Here is a 20,563-nt window from a genome sequence, read left to right on the forward strand (position 1 = left end):
GCAGAAATGAAAACAACATTGGTAAACTGGTTTCAAAAGCTGCCTTTGGTTTTGCAACAAAATTCCGGGCTGGCAAATTAAATAGTCAGTGTTTTCTTGGATCTGAAGTCTAAGAAACTGAAAGTGCTAGCGCAGTTTGGCTGGAGGGTGCACAGACCACAACTGGTAAAAATGCGTGGGCAGAAGTGGGGGAGAAAGGAGGAGGTGCCCTTGAAAGACCTCCTCGTGCAAATTTGCCACTCTGCAAACTCCTTCCTTGTTGTATTTCATTACTCTTTTGCACATGTGAATATTCAGCTCTAGAGAGTCTTGACACTGGATGTGTTTATATTGCATTCCTAAGAAGTTTTTGGTTACATCTGGTGGTTCCTTTCTGGGTATATATTTGGATTCCCAAGTGGTTTTATTTTAGCCCTAACAAAGGGTGAGGAGCTGCCCTGGCTTTGTTGCTCTGCTCGAGCCTTTGCGGAGTGGCACGGAGGCGTCCTTAACTGCTAGACTGAAAGGGAGTGGAAGTGGGCTGTCATAAAACTGGATATAACCTTCTTTGTATAGTGAATGGGCTTGCATGACCTGAAAAAAGTTACATAGTTGCTTGATATTCTGTCTTCACAGGTGTCCAGAGAGTTAAAAATACTGAAGAATGGCTTTACCTACCTCCATGTGCCTGGCGGAAAGCTTTGTTTTGCTTCTGTTTGTCATCTCGGCCATAAGCACAGGTAAGTTTTCCAGCAACGGGGGGAAAAAAGGCATGGTTTGTAACAGTGTTCTTAAATAAAGACATTGCTGGTATAGGTTGAGCGGTTTTGCACTGTTTAATCAGAGTTCTTACAATGAGAAACAGGGACAAGGTGAGGAAACTCAGGAGAAAAGATATTTTCGGACTTATGCTAGGTAGAAGTTGGGATCTTACTGCGAAAAAGACAGGGAGAGCAATAACCCAAGCCGAAAGGGCACCTCGGAGGGGCCGAGCGGAGGGCGCGTAGCCCTGCGGTGCGCGGGGTGCAGGCGGTGTGGGTGTTGTGTGGGGACACGGCCAGGGCGGCTGGCAGCCTCCGGTAGGAGTGGGTCAGTGAATTTGGGTCCTTTGTCCTGAACTGCGTTGGCTTTTGCTAATGGTCATCCCAATCATCAGGGTAAATTCCTTTTGATTTTCCCTTGTGTTTTCCTGTCTCTCTCTCTCTCTTTCTGTCTTTAAATAATGAATTCTGGGGACAGATGTCATCTTTTGAATTTACAGGAAGATCTTTCAGGCATTGTTCTAGCTAAATAAATGAAAAATCAGCAGGCTTTTATCCCGGCCACTTAACCTAGTTGCTAAATTTTACCTTTATACTTGAATCAGTGCTTCTGGTTTTATTTTTCTTCTCATTGTAAGCAAATTTTCAGTTATCTTTATTCCTAAAAGAATAACAGATCATTTTTTGAATTGTTGTCAGTGTGCATTACAGTTATCTCTGAGCATCTGTTTACAACGCAAGTCCCATTACTGCCCGAAATATTCATCTTTTCCAACTCCTATTAATTCTGTGCGTCTTCTAGTGGGAACCAGGAGCCTCCTACTTATTTTTCTCAATTACTGTAAATCAGAAAGAGTGCCGCTGATGTTAACAACATGCTTCCAGTTTTCAGCTGGCACAAGTGGTATCAAAATTAGGCCCTGGATATTTATGTTTGACTCGCTACCCAGTGGATTATTAGCTCTCCCTGGTTTGCTCGCTTCATTTATATGGAAGAAGTTTGCAGAGAGCCAAGGCATCTGTTGCACACATGAAATGTCCTTTGCTTACCTTGAAGAGCTGGTATTTAATGGGTCCCTGGAGACATCCAGGCAGTGGCTGGTCCACTCCTATTGTTTTCTTAAGACGTGGAATTGATGGAGGAATCCGAGAGGAAACTGAACCCAGATGGATGGATTTTATTTCTACAGCTGTGGAGTTGCAGATGTCCCCCAAGTTTTGCAGCAGCAGAATTCGGACAGCAGCTCCCCACCAGCTGCGCCGGCTCTGGGATGTGTTTCCTTGAGTGGACCCACGCTGGCTGTCTTTTCCATCAGCTGAAAGCATTAGTATTCATAGGGGGGGGAAACCCCAACCAAATTCAGAGTCCTAAGCGCTGGAATCCTAACCCTGCCAAAGTTTACCCTGCATCTATAATCATTGGTTTGCAGATCCTGTAGTTTTTTATAGTCTTTCAGTTTTAAAGAAAAAATCTGGAGAGCTGGTGAAAACTTTCAGCTCTCTCTGAAGGCAAAGAGGTCATTGTTCAGACTTCCACTGACCTCAGTTTCCTAGGAATAGAAGGGTTTCTACCATCAGAAAATATGCATCGCACATGGGACTCTCACACTCGCAAAATTTTGTTGATTAGAGTAAAATGTGAGGCTCACATATCGAGTGAGATTATATCAGGGAAATATTTTATCTTAAGTAAATATTTATAACATGAGACTCTTGGGTTTGGTATGGGAGCAGTTTAGACAAACACGTCATGGCAGTCAGAAATCAAATACGTGTGTGGAGACTAGTGTTGTGTGAACCTAAAGAGAATGAATCCTTATCAGTTTTGTCTGAAAGACCTCACAAAGCCTGAGTCTCTCTCATGGGACATTCCCATTGCTCTCTGTTTCTGGCTGGACTGGTAATTCCTTGATGCTTAAGTTTTCATGACATTTAGAGTACTCTTATTTCCCATCCCCACTGAAAGCAAGGTATGCAAACATATTTTATTCTCTTCTTTACATTAAATGAAGCTTTTCAAACCTCACAGTTCTTTTAGGGGCATCAGGTGGCATTTTTGAAGGTGGTTCTTGTTTTAGCCTTTCATCAGCGTGTTCCCAGGGCTTTGTGTCTGGGCAGTTAGGAACAGAGCTGAATAGCGCTCCGGGAAGGGCTAAATTGCATCCTTTTCTCTGGCAGCTTTCTGGACACAGCATCCCTCACAAGGCTGCAGTGCGTGGGATAGCTGATTTGCCTGTGCTTCCAGAGTACAGAAAATTGTACATCTTAAGCTGTTGTTCATTTTCTTTTGGCCATGCCCCCTCCGTACTCTAATCGCAGAGATATCGCCACATTCCTGGGAGTCAGCAAGGGGGGGGTATGAGAATGATCTTGTAAAGATGCACAGATATGGAGCTTTTCTGCCTTGCACTGAACAAAAGATAATTGTCTTTGCTCTTCATCTTTATCCAGCAGAAGCAGCTGTGGCATGTCCTGATAAGGATCCTGAGCTAGAAGACTGGAACCCAGGTCACAACGAAGAAAACCATGTTGAAATCCGTAATGGCAGGAAGCTCCTTCTCTCGTCTTCTGCCACTGTCCACTCCATCCACATCACAGATGGAGGTAAAACACGCTAACTCCAAGGCAGCAAGGCTGAGTGAAGAATATTTTCCATCATGGCTATTTAAATCACTCTGTATAATGCTGGGAGGGCTTCCTGCTGCTTGCTGAGAACTAGATGGCTACTGGACAAGCCCAGCTTTAATTTGGTACAAGCGTGGGTGGAAGCTGAGATGCTATCAGTTCTTTGGCCATTATAATTAACCTATTTGCTGCTCTTTCTGGAGAACTTACAAAAGTACCTCAATATATTCATTAGTTCTACTTCTGCAGTTTGCTTCAAAAACATTTTTTTATTAAATCATTGTGCTGATAACATCATAATGAAATAATTGTGTTCTCAGGGTCTCAGGACAGGGCAGATATGTATGTGCCTCTTTGTTTGTAAAGACAGAGTCAGTGTTGCTGGCATGCTAGCATGTACAGCTTTTATTCATCCTAACTCTGAACTTCTGTCTCAGAAGTCCTTTTCCATACAAATCTTAATTACCTTCTTCAAGAACTGGGCTTAATAAAAAACATGTAACGTCTTTAGGATTTGGACTGGGAGCTGTTTTGGGGAGCATGGCCAGCATATCTCAACAATGTAGATGAGAGCTCAGCACTGGGTTTAGCACAACCATATCACAACCTTGGACAAGCTGCGATGAGTTAAAGCAAATGTCATAACCTTTTCTATTCAGGAAAACTGGTTATTAAAGACGATGTACAGCCTATCATTTTGCGTGCTAGACATATACTCATCGAAAATGATGGAGAGTTACACATTGGCAGTGAGATGTGCCCTTACCAAAGCAATGTGGCCATCATCTTATATGGGCGGTATGTATGCACAATAAAATGTTACCTTAGAACTTGCCAGGATATCTCTTCCGTAACAGGGAGTTATACAATGTTCCTTAAAATTACTTTTTCTCAGATATACTTATCATCAGTGCTGTGGGGGAAGTTGAATAGCTTGTTAGACCTTTAAAAAATGGCCTTTAAAAATTTGACAGCTTTGTTTCTGGTTTCATTTCCTATTGGTCATGCCAGAAAATCATCATACACCTTGTCACAAGTTGATTACCATATTTTCCAGACTAGGTTTAAAGCCTAACATGCCTTTTTTAAGAATTTTTTATTCTGAAAAATCTCCTCCCTAAACATACTTATTTCTCTGTAAGAGTGAGAAGCAAGTGAGCCAAGGGATAAGACATTTCTGTCTTGCAGAATACTACAGGATCTCTAGGATTTTCAAGGATGCAAAACCCAATCTACTAACTCCTAGTTAGGGTCCTAACTTCCTGTGGAAATTGATTCAAAAATATAAATGTGGTGTTCAGTCTGGGCTTCAGGCCTGAATATAATATTATATAATTTGTGTTGCAGATTGCTGCTGGTCTTCAGTAGCTGTTAGTATTATTTCAAATACTGTATCTTCTGTGGAGTATGAACAGTTGCTGTTTCTTAGGGTTGTTGAAAGAAATGCGTTGTAAATCATGACACTTCTCTCCTTGGACCATAGCTGAACAAGGGAAGAGGCTTTTTGACTATCAGATATTAAAACAAAATTGGACCCTTTCTTCTCTTGCTTTTGCAGAGCGGATGATGGCAGCCAGCCAAATCCCTACTTTGGGCGAAAGTATATTGGAGTAAGTAGGGGTGGCACTCTTGAGATCCATGGAAAGAAAAAGTTATCCTGGACTTTCTTAAACAAGACTCTCCATCCTGGTGGCATGGAAGAAGGTGGATATTACTTTGAAAGGAGCTGGGGCCATCGGGGTGTCATTGTCCATGTTATTGACCCAAAGACAGGGGCAGTTGTCCATTCAGATCGGTGAGTCACTTTAAAACTACCTAGGTCTGAGGCTCTTTGGGAGCAGGCTGGGGACAGCATCTCAGCAAGCTCAGAGACATGTATTTGAGCGTTTAGTTTACATGGATCTTACTGCATGCCACTATACAATTCTTTCTAGTTAAGTAATCTCCAAAATCAAAGAGTGAGTAGTGTTATTGTCTTGCTGTACTGTTAACTAGAGCTTAATTGATTCAGCTGGCTAGAAACCCCTAATGTCCCCTTTTAGACAAAGCAGTAAAATCTCCCAATCTATCTCATTGTCTAGTGCATTTGTAATGGGAAAATACAGCTGTTGTGAGCAGTATAAAAGAGCTGATTTCTTTATAACTTTTGCTTGTCAGTGCAAAAAGCTGTGATGTTCATTGAAGTAAATGTTTGGGGGTGTTTCTTCCACTTTAGGTTTGATACCTACAGATCAAGAGGGGAAAGTATACGTCTTGCCCAGTATTTGGGCAGGGTTGCGGATGGCATGATCCTGTCAGTTGCGGTGAACGATGAAGGATCTAGAAACTTGGACGACACAGCCAGGAAAGCAATGACCAAACTGGGCAGCAAGCATTTCCTCCACCTTGGGTTTAGGTATGTGCCAGCCCTGCCAGCTCTACCAGCACAGAGGCTTTATTATGCTCTTCGGGTGCCCAAATAATTCCACTCTCTCAAAGGCACAAAGTTCTTCACATGGAAAAAAAAAAGAAGGAAACTTTTCAATATGAAGTTTTAGCAGTTAATTGGATGGTTTAAGATGCACTCAGTGTCTATACTGGGCATTTTTATTAGCAGGTTGAGGAATAACATATGATTCACATTAAAAAAAGATGCACTTTTCCAAGATAGTAATCCCACAAGTTACTTATTCCTATTTATTTTCAAGCTGTCCTCCAAAGATTTGAGAAGCGTATCTACACCCACACAATGGATTGGGTGGGCTGAATGTTAAGGAGGCTAGAAGAATTAGCCATATAGCCCTAGACATATATATATGCAGTATATTCTTCAGCTTGTCCAATACATATTCTGGGAGTTCTGCAGCACAAAATTTAGCATGCATTAAATTTATGCTGTGAACTGTTACTGCTTCTGTAGCCAATATAGTGTATATGTTGGCACACACACTGTTTTTGAGAATATGTGCTATTTTCCCAACTGTAGCCATTATATTTTTTGTGTTTATCTGAATTTGTGGAGGCTTTTTTCTTTTTTTTTTTGAGGGTGGGTGTTCCTCTATGGACCATAATCTGTAAACGCACTAAGGGGGCACTGTAGAGCATGAAAAAAAATCTACTTTTCAGGGATAAGTGATTCAAAAAAGCAGTCTTTGGGAACAGACAAGTGTCAGCTTGGAGTGCAGTGCAGATGGAGTATGTTTTGGGGAGCTGATGAAGAGTTTGTGTCAAATACAACAGGGACTCCTGTGCACTGGATAAAGAATTTCGGACAAATAACCAAGGCTGCAGAAATAGCCTGTCTCCATCAATGCAATGCCTCCTCTCAAATACCCAGAACCCTTAGCTTGCTGGGTTTCTGTTTAAAGACTGAAGTTATGGAAGCAAAAAAAGATTTTTTGAACATTACACTTTTTTTCCCCAATCCTGCAACAGGAAGAAAAATGATGGTTTTCTCATATGTTTATAAAAGGAAATCGCTCTTGATGTTTTTAGACTGCTGTGATATTTTAATGCTAGTTCTCACTTTTTTGCCGTAAATACTTATAATGGAAATACCCATAGAAATTCATCTATAGTAGTGTGATTTTCAGCATTGCTACTGTTTGTAATCAAAAAGCTAATTCTTGCTATGCTGCTATGTGAAATACTACGATATTTCCTTATACAAGTAATAGTGGCATTGTGGGAACTGTAGTGTGGTAGTAGTTGGTAAATATTGTCTCCTACTAGCATACCATGGATATATGCAAAAATACCTGCATCTTGGTGCAGTATTTAAAGGGCTGTATTTTTAGGAGTATTTTAGGGGTGTACACACTTGACCCTCAGGTGCTTCTCCGAAAGCTATTTGGCCATACGCTGGGTAGCTTTCTGACTAGCAGGGGGGTGGTTGTAGTGACAAATGCCTGGCTGTCTCCAGTTGTGTCATACTCAACCAGATTGCAAAGCCGTATGAAACCCCCTTGCTGTAGAAGAGCCAATGAGCAATGCTAATTTATCCAGCATGGTTTCTGTGCTCCTGGCTTCTCTTTCCATTGCCTATTTGCTGAATCCAGAACATGAAGAATGAAAGGAAAATCTTTGCATTCCTCCTCTATTCTTGCTCCATTGAAATGTGAATTTGGTCTTTACGAGTGAGCCTTTTTTTCCCCCCTTCTACTAATAAATTAAAAGAAAGCCTTTCAGCGCTTGATGACACAGTTGTTCCCTTTGGAATCTCAGCCAAGTAGCACTGGTTTGGCTCTTACTGGACTTACTGGTCCTTCCACTTCATATGTCCCAGACAGATGGCATGTGTCCTTGTGCATTAAGGATGAACCGGTTTAAAAATCCTGTTAGTGAAAAACTAACTAGAGGAAACAAGTAACATATGAAAATGGGGCCAAACCCTGGCTGACAAAACCAGCTAGCTTTGTATTTTTTAGATTATTTTTGATCTATTTTGAAGCCATCATCTTTTTGTCATTTGTTTCAAATTTTGGGGACCAAAAAATAATGCTTCCATCTATTTGCCTGCTGAGTAATAAAGTGTCATTCGTCCCTGCCACCCTTCTCTCTCCAGATGGGGGTGACAGCCCCGCAGGGCCTTGGCGGGTGCCATGCCAGGAGGGTTTCCAGCAGGAGCATCTGGCTCGCTGGCCGGCTCCCAAGGCATTTGCACCGGTGGCTTCCTGCGAGTGCTTCTCTAGCACCGCATGTTTCAGCGGCTGTCAGTGTCCCTGTATGTTCTCCTTGGAGATCCAGTGGTGGTTTATACCATCACTTACACCAACCGATGTGGAACGTAAGGTGACCTGCAAGTCTCAAGGGTGAATCCTGATGCTACTGAAATCATGGGGTATTTTTACCGATAGAAACACAATTTAATCTGTGAGACTCTTTGCTAAATCCAGGGTAATAAGGGTGACAGCCTCTCTGAAAGCACGCCTGTTATTCTGTTAGCCCTTAAGAAGAAATATGCTGAATTCTTCAATTTCAAAGACAGAAACAAGATAAAACTTCCTCCTGACACCCGCTCCTTGGGTTCATCTCCAAGGTTGTGAGGGTACCTCAGCATCTGTCCTCCAGGCTTACTCATCCAGGTGTTCCTTTTCCAGTGTTGCTGAGAGCTCTTGAACCCACTCAACCAATAACCATCAGATAGCAATGAACTTATTTCTGATGCAGGATCAGGTCAGAACGGACAGTTCAGACTCGTAACCCTTTGCTCCAGCTCAATGCTCAAAATGAGGTAACTGTATGCCCAGAGACTATCTAGGTATTTTTTATTGCACTTTTCCAGCCAATTCATCTATCAGAAATTCTCATGGGTTACTCCAAAGAGAAGAGTGATATATAAGATTTTCACACGAGCTAAATTCATTTAACCACAAATGGCTTTTTTTCATGTCCTTTTGTGCACATGGCTACACACATACACGAACACACAGAAAGATTTTCAGGCTCCCCAAGGAGCTGCCAGTGTCCTGTGTGTCTGTCACAAACAAGCCTCTTTAAACACTCAGTCAAGAAACTACTAATTATAGGTGTGTATTAAGAAGGGCTTTGTCTTTGAACTTCCCTTCTCATGATGTATTTACTGAAGAAATATAAAATGTTAAGATATTTTTAATTTTGACTGTCACATAAATCGGACTGTTTTGAATGTGGTGCCTCTGAAAAGTGCAAGAATGTTGTGTTTTAAGAAATATGCATCTCATACATTAAATAATTTGATCCTTTCTCATTTTGATTTCCCAGACATCCATGGAGTTTTATTACCATTAAAGGAAATCCCTCCTCTTCTGTTGAAGACCACATTGAATATCAAGGTAATTCATGCACAAAATGCTTGCTTGACGTTACCTCTGGAAGCATTGCATTTATGGCTCAGATTAATTTGGTCAGTGGTGTTTTCACTTGACACTACATTACATTGAAGCTGTGAGCAATTGATGGGAGGAAATATTTAATTGTCTGCTCCGTGTATATATTACTTCTTTCCATTAATGCATGAGGTGATGCAGCTGAGTGGGCGCAGCCCAGGCTATCTGAACCCTGAGATAAAAGGCCAGATCCTGCACCGGTGTAAATCCACGTAGCTCTGTTGAGCTCAGTCTGTCTCCTTCTTTGACAGAGAGCTATAGGACTCTCCCAGTTGCATCAGCTGAAAATCTATCCTGCGTTGGTAGCCTGAAAAGCTCTTGCAAACCATATCCTCATAAACTGAAGAGCTGTGATGCTTATTGTGACTTTTCATGGCATTGTCAAAAATAGCTAATGTCGTCACTTACTACAACATCAAATAAAAATAGCAATATACTCAAATCATTAGGGTTTTTTTATATCCCCTTGATTTTTGAAGTTTTTTCCTCTTGATTGTCTAAGCAGTTATAAAAGTGTCTGAAACCTGATTCCAAGACCAAGAGCTTTTTCTGGAAGCTGTGCAGGACTAGCTCTGGATTATATGTCCAAAATATGCAAATGCACACATGGATCATGACCTTTTCAGTTCTGACTTCTGTTGACTGCAGACACTGATTTTACCAGTCTTTTTTACTTTCAGGTCACAAAGGGTCAGCAGCGGCCAAAGTATTCAAACTATTCCAAGCTGAGAATGGAGAACATTTTAACGTCTCTTCAACGAGTGAGTGGGTTCAAGGTAAGAGGTCTGTTTGCCACTTAGCTCAATGATAGGGAGCTGACAAACAGGGCGAGTCCTTTTAGGAATGGCCCTTTTTGTTGCAATACCTTTCCATTTGGGAAGAGTGGACTTGCTATTTACATTGCTGCTAACCCAAGTAATGAATATGCACAGATTCTTTCCCCGGTTGTCTCCAGGTCCCTCTGAGTAACCAGGATCCTTTTTCCTTTACTGCACTGAGTATGAAATTCCATCTCTTATGATCTAAGAGATCACACAACCTCTTATTTCTTTTGACTGCATAGTCATCATATCTATGTTTCAGACAACATACAGTAACCGACTGTAACTTGATCTGACAATCAGAAAAGGCAGCTAAGGAGAAGGACACAGATCCAAAATCCACAACTATTTAATAATGTTCATACTGCATACTCCAATTATGTAGCTTTTAATAACTCCAGTCTCCCTTGGTTGGTTACACTTTGCAGAATCATTAAAAGCAGCTGACAGACTGGCAGGAAGAGACAGGAATCAGATCATTGGTGAAGAAACTTGTGAATGATATCTGAGATCAAATTATGCTTTATGCATTTTTGCTGCCTTCATTAAGCTTGACTTTCAAATGACTTTTCTTGTTTGCACTTGTCTCTAGATGTAGAGTGGACAGAGTGGTTTGAGAAGCCTGATAAAGCAAGATCTAAGGACATGGAGAAGCTCTCAGACTTCAAAGCTGCTCATCCTGATAAAATCTGCAGTCAACCCATTGATATCCAGGTAGGCTTGCTTACCACTCGCTTCAGAGAGACAGGGCGAGTGCTCCTTGGAGTGATTCAGATCAGAACCTAAAAATATGGTGCTTGTCAGTGAATTTTGTTTCTAAATAACAGACACTGATTATTTTACTGCTCTAATACATAACTGACAAGATCTGATATACAACCTCTGTATTTTTTTGAGAGAAAATATTATAGAATTAAGCTTCCTTCAGTAAATTGTGGCTTCTGGCATGAGCAGGAGTACAGATGGGGCCACAGACAGCACAGATGTACCAGGAAATATGTGGTTCTCTGTTGGAAGATTAAAAGAAAAAAACACATGAAAATTTCAAAGTTTTTAAATGGTTCTGGAATGGATCCTACCTGAAAAATTAATCACAGAATGTAATGAGATGGTAAAGCTACTAACTGGTAGGTTGGAAAAAATGTTGGTGAGCTTGCAGCCATTTCTTTGAGTCAATTGGTTGTTCTCTGTGGAAAGAAATTTGAAATCTATCTGGGGCTAAACATTATAATTAAACCATCTGGCCAGCATGCTGAGGAGAAATCATATACCTTTTCCAAGACTGCAAAGGCTCTTTAAGGTCTCTCCTCAAAAAAACCTTTTCTTGGTAAATGCCAGCTATATACTTTACATACCTATTTGGTAAAACAACAACGGAAGCATTACCTAGCAAAAGACAATAAAATACTCTGTATCAGTGGGAGGCTGAACCTAAGGTTCCTGCATACTCTGAACTGGTAGAGTTGTCCTTATTCACAAGATACTGCTATTGAAGTAAATGGGAATGCTGACAGTATGAGTGAAAGTTTCCAAGGCTAGATGTTATAAAGAATCTCCTCTTGAACAGAAAGGAAAAAATTGCCATATAACTTTTTGCCAGGTCTGAGCAAATCCACATTCATTTCAGCTTCCATATGTATTTATCTGAAGTGACAATTTAGTTTAGAACAGAGGTCAAATGTTCATTATGATACATTCTCTTCTAGCATGCATATTAGATGGGAAAAAAGAAATACATTCTTCTGTTCAAAAATCAAAACTATTTTTCTGTTCTGTTAAATGAGAGCTACTTTTTTTCCCCATGTATATTAAAAGTGAAACAGCATTTTTTTAGTTTATCCTCAGGATTTTAGGGAAAATCCTCATGTAGTGTAATCTGGTGTTGCTCACTGACTTCATAAAGTCGCACTGATTTATACCAGCTGGCCTGCTCCAGCTATGCTACATACAAGAAAACTGAAGATAAAATGATAATAATAGAAGCACAGCCTAGTCAGAGGCACGTTCCTTCAGCTGGTGGTACTAATCCTATAAGGGCAGTGGAGTGCCTGCATTAACAAGGAAGGTCGGCATGAGTGAGAGATGCAGGATCAGGCTCATCGCTGAAAGATGTTTTATTTCCTGGTGCTTTGTTAAAATGCATGTGCTATTTGGGTTGTCCAGTGCAACACATCGCATTTTTGTGAAAGGGTCAGGAGAATTGCAAGCCTCAGAGCCAGACTGTGAAATTTAACCTGACCCTGAGGAGTGATATTGCTCCAGCAGGAACATAGGAGATTCTGTGTATCACACTGGTGGCTGGCACATATGTGTCACCTCTTGTTCCTTTTGGAGCAATGCTCCAGTACGGATGTTGAAACAGCTTTGCATTTTCTTAGGAGAGATAGCAACTATCACTGGTTCATGCAAAGAAGAAATAAGACCCCTCCCCCGTCTTTCTTCTGCAAGGCTCAGACATAGTCTAGCTGCAAGTAATGAAATGAGTACAGTCAAGAGGCTTGAAAACCATGAGTTCATTGGGTACAAGCATCTGTGTTCAGTGTTTTCATCTGACCTCAAACAAATGGCAAGAGAAATTCTAGGGCACCAAGGCAGATGTTAGCAAAGCTCAGAATACTCCTTCCAAAAAAAGCACATGGTCTTAATATAGATACGGGAGAAACACATACACCTAGCAATAATCTACGCAGTCTGCACATGAAATAGCTCTGTTTGAGCACCAGCTGCAGTGCCGGCTGGATAGTACATGTAAGAGTCATCCTGTTTTGTTATGCAACTATGGTGCATCATCTGAAAACAAAGCAATAGCCTGTTCTGAAGGTGTCGATGTGTAGGTGAAATCCCTTCACGTCTAGGTATCACCTGTTTCATATTTCTTTTCTCATTTCAGGCAGTGACGCTTGATGGAGCTAATTTAACAACTGAGGTTTTTTACAAAAGTGGCCGCGATTATAGGTTCCTGTGCCTTGGTAAGGACCAGAGAGATGAAGGTTGCCGGAACTACAAAGTACGGTTCCTGTGTGGCAAATCTGGTACGTGACCTGTTTTTGAAAGTCAGACTCTTGTGTCATTCGGAGGGCCTGTTCTGCGCTCCTCCTCCCCTGGCATGGCTGTTCGGAGGATGCAGGAGTTCAACCCTGAGAAAGAGAATCCATTTGAGAAACTTGAATTTCATGTAGTATTTTTGTTGCTGGTACCCAGAGACCTGTGGTCCCCTCTGGTGAGCGCTCTGCCTGAGGTAGACAGTATTGGCCTAATCCAGACCAGGGAAAAGCAGAAATACTGTCCTCTGATGAGTGACTTTTGTTCAGCATGAGAGTTACTTCAGTAATTTCCCAAGCTATGGTTTTGGCTGGGGTATTGACATGAACTCAGATACAACAGCCGAAGATTTATCTCAGGAAAAATTCCTGCCCACTAGCAGAGGTAATAGGGTGGTGTCTCTAAAACCCAGCAATGCTACAGCAAATACTGGGCAAGTCCCTTCTTTACATATCTTGACTTTTACTAAAGCATTTTTGGAATGAGGTAGGATTACTCATTTAGCGTGCGAGAAGACAACAGGTTTTAAAAGTAATAATTCATTTTGTAGTTACTAATTCCAACACCACTATTCTAACCTGGTTATTAGAAGGGATTCTTTAGAGTTCAGTTGGTGGGAACAGAAGGGTAGAAAACGGTTTGTTGGAAAAAGCAGTCATTAAGTTAAAGACCACTTGGCTGCTGTAAATACCAGTGCCCGGTGCCCGTAAGTGCTGTTGCTAAGTGGGTGTGGTGAAAACCAGTCGCTAAGATCTACATTTAAATTTAGTTGTGGGATTAGTGGAAAATCCACCTGCCTGCAACTAACAGAAAACACTTTCTTGTTTGCTTGCTTTCCAAACCAAAACCAGTAAAGAGCATGTTTGGAAGAGTTAACTGTTTCATGTTGCATGAGGAAATCATCATTTTTTGGTGGTGTTCCAGACAAAAAAAATGAGCAAGCACTTTGTGATAAGATTAACGGAATTCCCCATCCTCCCATTTCTGCTTTTCAGTGAAACCCAAGCTTTCGGTAACCATTGACACCAATGTGAACAGCACGGTCTTGAACCTGGCAGACGATGTGAGCTCATGGCAACCCGGGGATACAATTGTGGTTGCAAGCACGGACTACTCCATGTACCAGGCGGAAGAGTTCCCCGTACTGTCATGCAGGGCCTGCAGAGCCAACCAGGTCAAGGTAGCAGGTAAGGTATTTGGCTTGTCATGTCAGTATTATGTTAGACAAATTCTGTCATTTGCACTGAGGTAACTCCATTAAGTAAATAGAATTGCATGGGTAGTTTTGAGTAACATATGCCTTTCTTGCTTGAAAAACATCTATCTTGATTCTGGTTCCTTTCTACCTTCCCTTCTCAGTACCTGACTGGGTTTTTTTGTTTGTTTGTTTTTTGTCCCCAAGAACATTATTGAATTTATCTAAGGGAGACAAATACATTTAATGTGCTTGAAATATTCTGTTTTGCATTTCTATTTTTGAAAATGTACCACTTTCTGGAGAGCAGGAGGTGAGCCTAGCTGAACTAGAGGGTGAGCTGGAGGAGGAGCAGACCATGAGAAATTTTTAAGGCTATGAAGTAATGTGTAGCTGGCTATTTTCCTAAGAAAGTTATATTTAACAAGAAATGTAATCTTACATTTTAGAAACTCTGTTCTGTACTACTGAAGCTACTGTTTCTTTTTACTGTGTGTCTAGACTGCATTGCTTTGAGGTGATGTATTAACCAAGCATTTCTGGAGTCACGTGGCCAACCATATTGTCTTGGGCCGCAGTACTTGGGGCAATGGAGTTTGTAGAGAGCTGTCTGAATTAATCTGAGCAGAAGGAACGGGAAGCTTTGCAGAGCCATGGTGTTTTTCTCTTGATGGTGACTAGCTCAAATCTGAAACAAATTGCTGCTGCTGATCAGACATTGCAGTCTAATGACTGTAAAGTGGCCTTCAACTACTAAGTCCAATTAAATAGTGTAACTATGACTAAGCACAGAGTGTTACTAATACGAGCATAAAAGTGAAATGCAGAGTGGGAGATGTGCATCTCCACTTGAGTTTGTAAAGTGGTCTTTTTCTTCTAGAACTAGATTTTGGCACACTGATGAATAGAATATGGAAACATCACCTTAAGTGCCTCTTTTGTGAATAGATGAAGAACTTGTAATTGCCATATTTTACAAAAGCAAAGGTTATTTTTTAAATATAAAAATGTATAATAGCTGAGGCCATATTTGAACGGTGGTAATTCATGCATGTTACATTATCTTTTGCTTAAGCACTGGCAATTTTTCTAGGCAGAGGTTTTGTGTATATTTACAGTAAAATCTTTCTGAGAAACCATGAGGGCAACATCCAATGCACCGGGGAGCTTGCTCAGTTCTGTGAAATGAGCTACTTTATCATTATCTCTGATGCAACCTCTTCTGGAAGATACGAATATACTTCCTTTGGCAACTGCTTTTTCACAGAGCTCTAGTCATTCATTGTTAGACAGCCTAAAGGAGAGGTGTTTGTGAAGCCAAGAAAAATGTTATTCTCAGTTTGAATGTATCATAGTCTTATGACTTAAAATGACTAGTACTTTCAACTTATAAAGAAGACACATCTCCAAACTGAATATTTTTCTTGAGCAAGTTTTGAGCTATTGGAAAAACTGTTCCAGACTAGTAGGATACAAGTTACTTCATGAGGATGATCTTGGAAGATAGTCAATAAAAATAAAGACCACAGATTAATATTTCTCTTAGGCTCTTCCCATAAGCTTATGGATCTGTGAAATTCATGTAATTATATTTATCTTCCACAGCAGTGGCCACTAAGTTAATTTAAGGAAATGAATGAGGGGTTAAAAACAAAAAAAAAATGTGATTTTTAAGTAAAGAAGCAAGTGGAAACACTTGTTAAATTAATTGTGCTCTTGGTCTCCAATTACTCCTTAGGAGAATCAGGACATTCCTTTTATTACCACAAATAACACGAATACTGGAGCCAAAGTCTGCCCTTACTTATATCCAGGCAACCCCATTGACGTCAATGGGATTTCACTGATTGTATCAATCAGGCCAGAATCTGGTCCAGTAATAAAAATCATATCCCACTTTCTTGTAACAAAAGCACATTCACACTATAAAATAAAATGATCTGCCTGATCCTAAGTTCAGTCTAGGTGAAATAAATCCTGAGGATGGCTGAGCTGTCTTTAGGAGCCAGCAGGTCACCGGGGTACTCTGTGCTTGGCCATCGTATAACCTCGTTCATCCCCCCGTGCCATGGCAGGCAATTAGCCAGAACAAGAAGAATTAACGACCCCCTGGTGCCCAGAGCCCCAGGAGCGTGACTCCAGCTCCCTGCAGCCTGCACCCCTGCCCGCGATGCCCCGACCTGCTGGGTGGGCAGCCGTACCACGGCAGCAGGTTTGGGGGTGTATTTGGCCAGCAGGCTCAAACGTCATGCCAAGGGGGAATGACAGACAGACAGAGAGCAATCGCATAAAAATAATGGGCAAGCAGCAGGGCAGGGCCTCTAGCCTTTGCGCAAGTGGTCCCCCAGCACAGCGAGTGCGTTGGGCTCCTAATGGTGTGCAGAAGACCTTCCTCTTGAATGTCTGCCTGCCTTTCCCAGCAGGAGATCTTCAGGCTTGCTCTGCTCCTTCTGAGAAAAGGCTTTCATGACGATGCATTAATATACGTGGCCTGGGGGGGTGTCATTTGTAATAAGTGGAATGACCTAATTTTCCTGAGAAGTTTAGGTTAGCAGCTGAGAGCTCCAGAAGTCTGCCCTTTGAAAGACGAATGATAAAACCATTCCTACCCATGATGGGTTATATTCCTTTTAATATTTATTTTTTCCTTTCCACTTTTTTTTAACAAAACATAAATGTCAGATCTGAACTACTTAAGAGTCTCTCTGTTAAAAAATTTTAGAAAACCTCTGCTCTGTGGACAGACGATTTGGTATGGCAGCCACTTGGCATACCAAGCTTTAATTATAATTGATGCTCTCATCGTTTAATAATATTTTAATAGACATGGTTTAGGGTATTGTGCCAAATAAGTCAAACTTATTAGTTAGCTCGTGTGCTATTTATATTTGATACTTCCTGCTGAAAAGTCATACTTGCTTTACTTGCTAGAAATGGCTTGATTAGAGGCAAAGAAGATGAGTGTTGAAGGAAAATAAGGCTGGTCTTTTCAAAAGAGCTTAAGCAAGTTAATACTCCATTCTCATTAGATTTTAGCAGGATTTGGGTGTCTAACTGTGGCCCTCTGAAAAATCTCAGCATTGAAAGCGAGGGAGGGCACCCAAGGACGGATCTTGGGCACTCCTTTATTGGAGTGAGTAATTCCACTAATGTCAAAATGATTACTTTCCTGAGTAAATGCTACTCGAGAGAGGACTGAACTCCGAAGGCCACGAGTCCCAGTCAAACTGTCGCTCATTTAAATGGAACTTTTCTCCCCACTCGCCTCCTTTTGTTTAACTTTTTTGCTTGTCATTTTTTTGCCTAGAATTTTTTCTCTGTGGGAACGGATTAAAAGTGTTTGATCTCAGAACTTCACAAAGCCCCGGGGAGGGACGGCAGTACAGCAGAGCGGGAGGGAGAGGGAAGGAAGGAAGGAAGGAAGGAAGGGTTGTGTTGTTATGGCAGAACTGGATAGTAGGAAAGATCAAGTATTTTGTCTAGTTTCCCTGGGAAACAAGTCTTATCTGCATCTTGGTCCCTCTGTATGAAGTTACTACCAATGCTGATAAGTTTCCCCATGGAAGAGAAATGCTGAAATGCCCTTTGTGCTCGTACATGGCTCTTGATAAAGCATGAACAAACCTATTTGTGCCTGGCATAATTACTCAAATTATCCCACATATTAGAAAATCTATGATTACAATTACACATATCTTAAATCCAGCCTATTGGGCTGTGGATATTTTAGAGATATGGAGTTTACTGGGCTCTTGTTCATGTAGGAAGCTTGCTCTGAAATAAAAGAGGTTGTAAATATATAATCCTCTAACAACTCCACAGTAACTGCCTGTGTCAGCATTCGTATTGTGCTATAAGAGCGGGGGAAGTTACTCCATCGTCAAAATTCAGATACTTTTAATGATTTGGAGAGGTCTGTGTAGAGGTTGGCATCGTTTCGGCTGGAATTCCTTGGAAGCTCTTTTTCTTAAGGCATCTCTGGTGCTTAAGGGTTGGGCAGGAAATATTGTGAAATGGCCCTTTCTAGCAGACTTTCAGAGCTCCTTTTTCCACCTTTGGCCATTGCCTAGAAGCAGAGTTAGAAGAAACACAATAAAGTTTACATAGCAGTTCAAAAGGTTCATGTTTGGGCTCATTTTAAGAAGTAAGGATTTGATCTGTTTGCCAACCAGACCTGCCTAATCATCCCACCCCAACTGCAAGGACTTCAGTGTCAGGGTAAGGAGAGAAAAAACTGAAAGGTCAGAGAGGGAAAACTTCCCATTTACAGAAAAATATAGGTAGATTGCCAGTGAGCTAGTGCAGAAAGAGGGCATGAAGCAGGACAGGAGTGGGTTTAGGAAAGTGTGTGGCAATCTTTGGGATCAAACACCAAAAGCCCTTACCTTAGGGGCAGCGGGGGCTCTCACCTCATGGGAGGACGGGCAGCGCAAGTCAGGAGGCCTCAACCAAGTGTGCTTAGGCATGGCTCTGGGATGCCGACAGAGACAGATGCTGGCAGACGACTGCCCTGCCTCGAACAGGACCAGCTAGAAGCCATATAGCGTTATTATGCAGCACTGTGCTCAATTAAAGCCCGCACAGAGCGTGAGCAGAGGGGCTCCCATCCATCCACATCACCTCTCACGTCGCATCTGTCTGCAGCAATAAGATTACTAATTTCAGCCTTGAAACCAAACAGCTACTGACAGAAGGCTTTGATCCAACGCGGCACTTAAGCATACACTTAATATTCTGCACATGAACTCAGGGCTTTTCACACCTGTACAGCCACAGGTGTATTTCAGAACTTTGCAGTGCACAGTGCACTGCACTGTGCAGGGCCACGGCAGGAGAAGAGGGAAGAAGGGCTAAAATAGAGTGAGTTACCCAGAAGGAATCCGTCCCAAGGAGCCTTGGTTAGATCTGAACTCTTTCTGAAGTTTCATCCTTTATACTCGAAGTCCTTCCACTGGCAAATTGGTTTTAATTTCCCATGTAAAAGTTATGCATCCTGGAGGAATATTTACTTGTTAGTGCACCAGGCTGTACTGCATGACTCAAGAAGCTGGTCAGTTCACCCAAACCATGCCGCATTACATTACGGTCTTGTGGCTTGGGGATGCAATAGAAAACACCATCAGTATAATTCAGAACAATGAGGATTTGACAGGATGCCTGTGAGAACATTTGTTGTTTATTAAATATAAGCAATAGAGGCATTACCACTAGTGATGACAAATGCTTGGCACCAAGGCTAAATGTGACAGAGGTTTAGGCTGGCATCTACAATGAGTTGCACTGATTTAAACAAAAAAAACCCCAAAGTATTCCATGTCACTGGATTACATGAGTTGAACAGACAAGTTTGTGTTTAACATTTCCTTTAAAAACTGTTGTTTAGGAAACGTTAAAAGACCAAGAGAGAGAAGATCTGATCCACAGCCTGAGAAAGTCCGGAGGAGAACAAAAGACCCTTTGGAGAACTCTGAAAATTTAGGAGAGAAAAAAGAAAAAAAATCAGGAGTATCTGAGATCCATTTCATCTTGATCAAGCCTAGACCTCTAAGTGCCTGATTGAATTCTGAAAGTGAGATTTAGGAGTTTAAGTCATTTAGAGCCAAGGCATTTAGGAATGTGTTAGTGTCCCCGGGAGGCTTTTCTAAGGCATATCTGCACGTAATTCGCCAGAGCTAGGCACACATCTGCATCTGTAGCTGCTGAAGTGGTTTTTAAATTCCACCCTTTTGAGGTCTGATAAGGACTGGGACCCAGGTTTTATGGTTAGGTTCAAGTATGACAGGTTTTCCTGAAGCTTTGTACAGTTTGCAGAGACTCCACTTTGAACTGTTATGTTGACATAAGCCTGCCCTTGATTTGTGGATCATCTATGTTTATCTTAATACATACTTCCTTTTAATAGTTGCCTTACCCTTACTGATAACTGCCCTGATTACTTTAATAGTCACTGTCTTCAGCAGTAGGCATGGAAATGTGCTCATATTCTGCTGAATCAAGACCTATGTCAGGCAAGCCCGCAAATTAAAGCAGTTTTTCCCCATGAATTTATGTTCTGCTCGCTGCAGGCACCAGTGCAACAGCAAGAGCAGCAAACGCAGGGGATTCTTTTCCCAGCACACAGGGCCGTCAGGCGGAGAGGTAACCCCTGTCACCGCCAGGCTGTGTTTGGTTTAGATTATAGCCCGGCACACGTCAGGCTTGCTGGTGAGGCCGCTCCTGTCTGTGAGTGATATAGCAAGACCAAGCCCAAAGAAAGAGCTGGTGAATCAGTTACCCGGCTTTGGCTTGGGCAAT

At 41.6% G+C, this 20,563-nt stretch overlaps 1 protein-coding gene across 1 annotated transcript in view; it reads left to right on the plus strand.

Moving 5' to 3' along the window:
* The first annotated feature begins 294 nt into the window (after positions 1 to 294).
* Positions 295 to 20,563, plus strand: part of CEMIP (cell migration inducing hyaluronidase 1) — a 56,965-nt gene continuing 36,696 nt past the window's right edge. Inside the window, exons 1-11 of the mRNA XM_013957227.2 lie at positions 295 to 377; positions 616 to 719; positions 3,192 to 3,344; positions 4,025 to 4,163; positions 4,924 to 5,160; positions 5,581 to 5,760; positions 9,087 to 9,157; positions 9,892 to 9,987; positions 10,625 to 10,746; positions 12,923 to 13,064; positions 14,070 to 14,261. Coding sequence (XP_013812681.2) covers positions 644 to 719; positions 3,192 to 3,344; positions 4,025 to 4,163; positions 4,924 to 5,160; positions 5,581 to 5,760; positions 9,087 to 9,157; positions 9,892 to 9,987; positions 10,625 to 10,746; positions 12,923 to 13,064; positions 14,070 to 14,261 — 1,408 coding nt within the window. The 5' untranslated portion in view covers positions 295 to 377; positions 616 to 643. The remainder of the gene's footprint in view (positions 378 to 615; positions 720 to 3,191; positions 3,345 to 4,024; positions 4,164 to 4,923; positions 5,161 to 5,580; positions 5,761 to 9,086; positions 9,158 to 9,891; positions 9,988 to 10,624; positions 10,747 to 12,922; positions 13,065 to 14,069; positions 14,262 to 20,563) is intronic.

The sequence above is a fragment of the Apteryx mantelli genome, chromosome 15 (genome assembly GCF_036417845.1).
Source record: "Apteryx mantelli isolate bAptMan1 chromosome 15, bAptMan1.hap1, whole genome shotgun sequence".
Lineage (NCBI taxonomy): Eukaryota > Metazoa > Chordata > Aves > Apterygiformes > Apterygidae > Apteryx > Apteryx mantelli.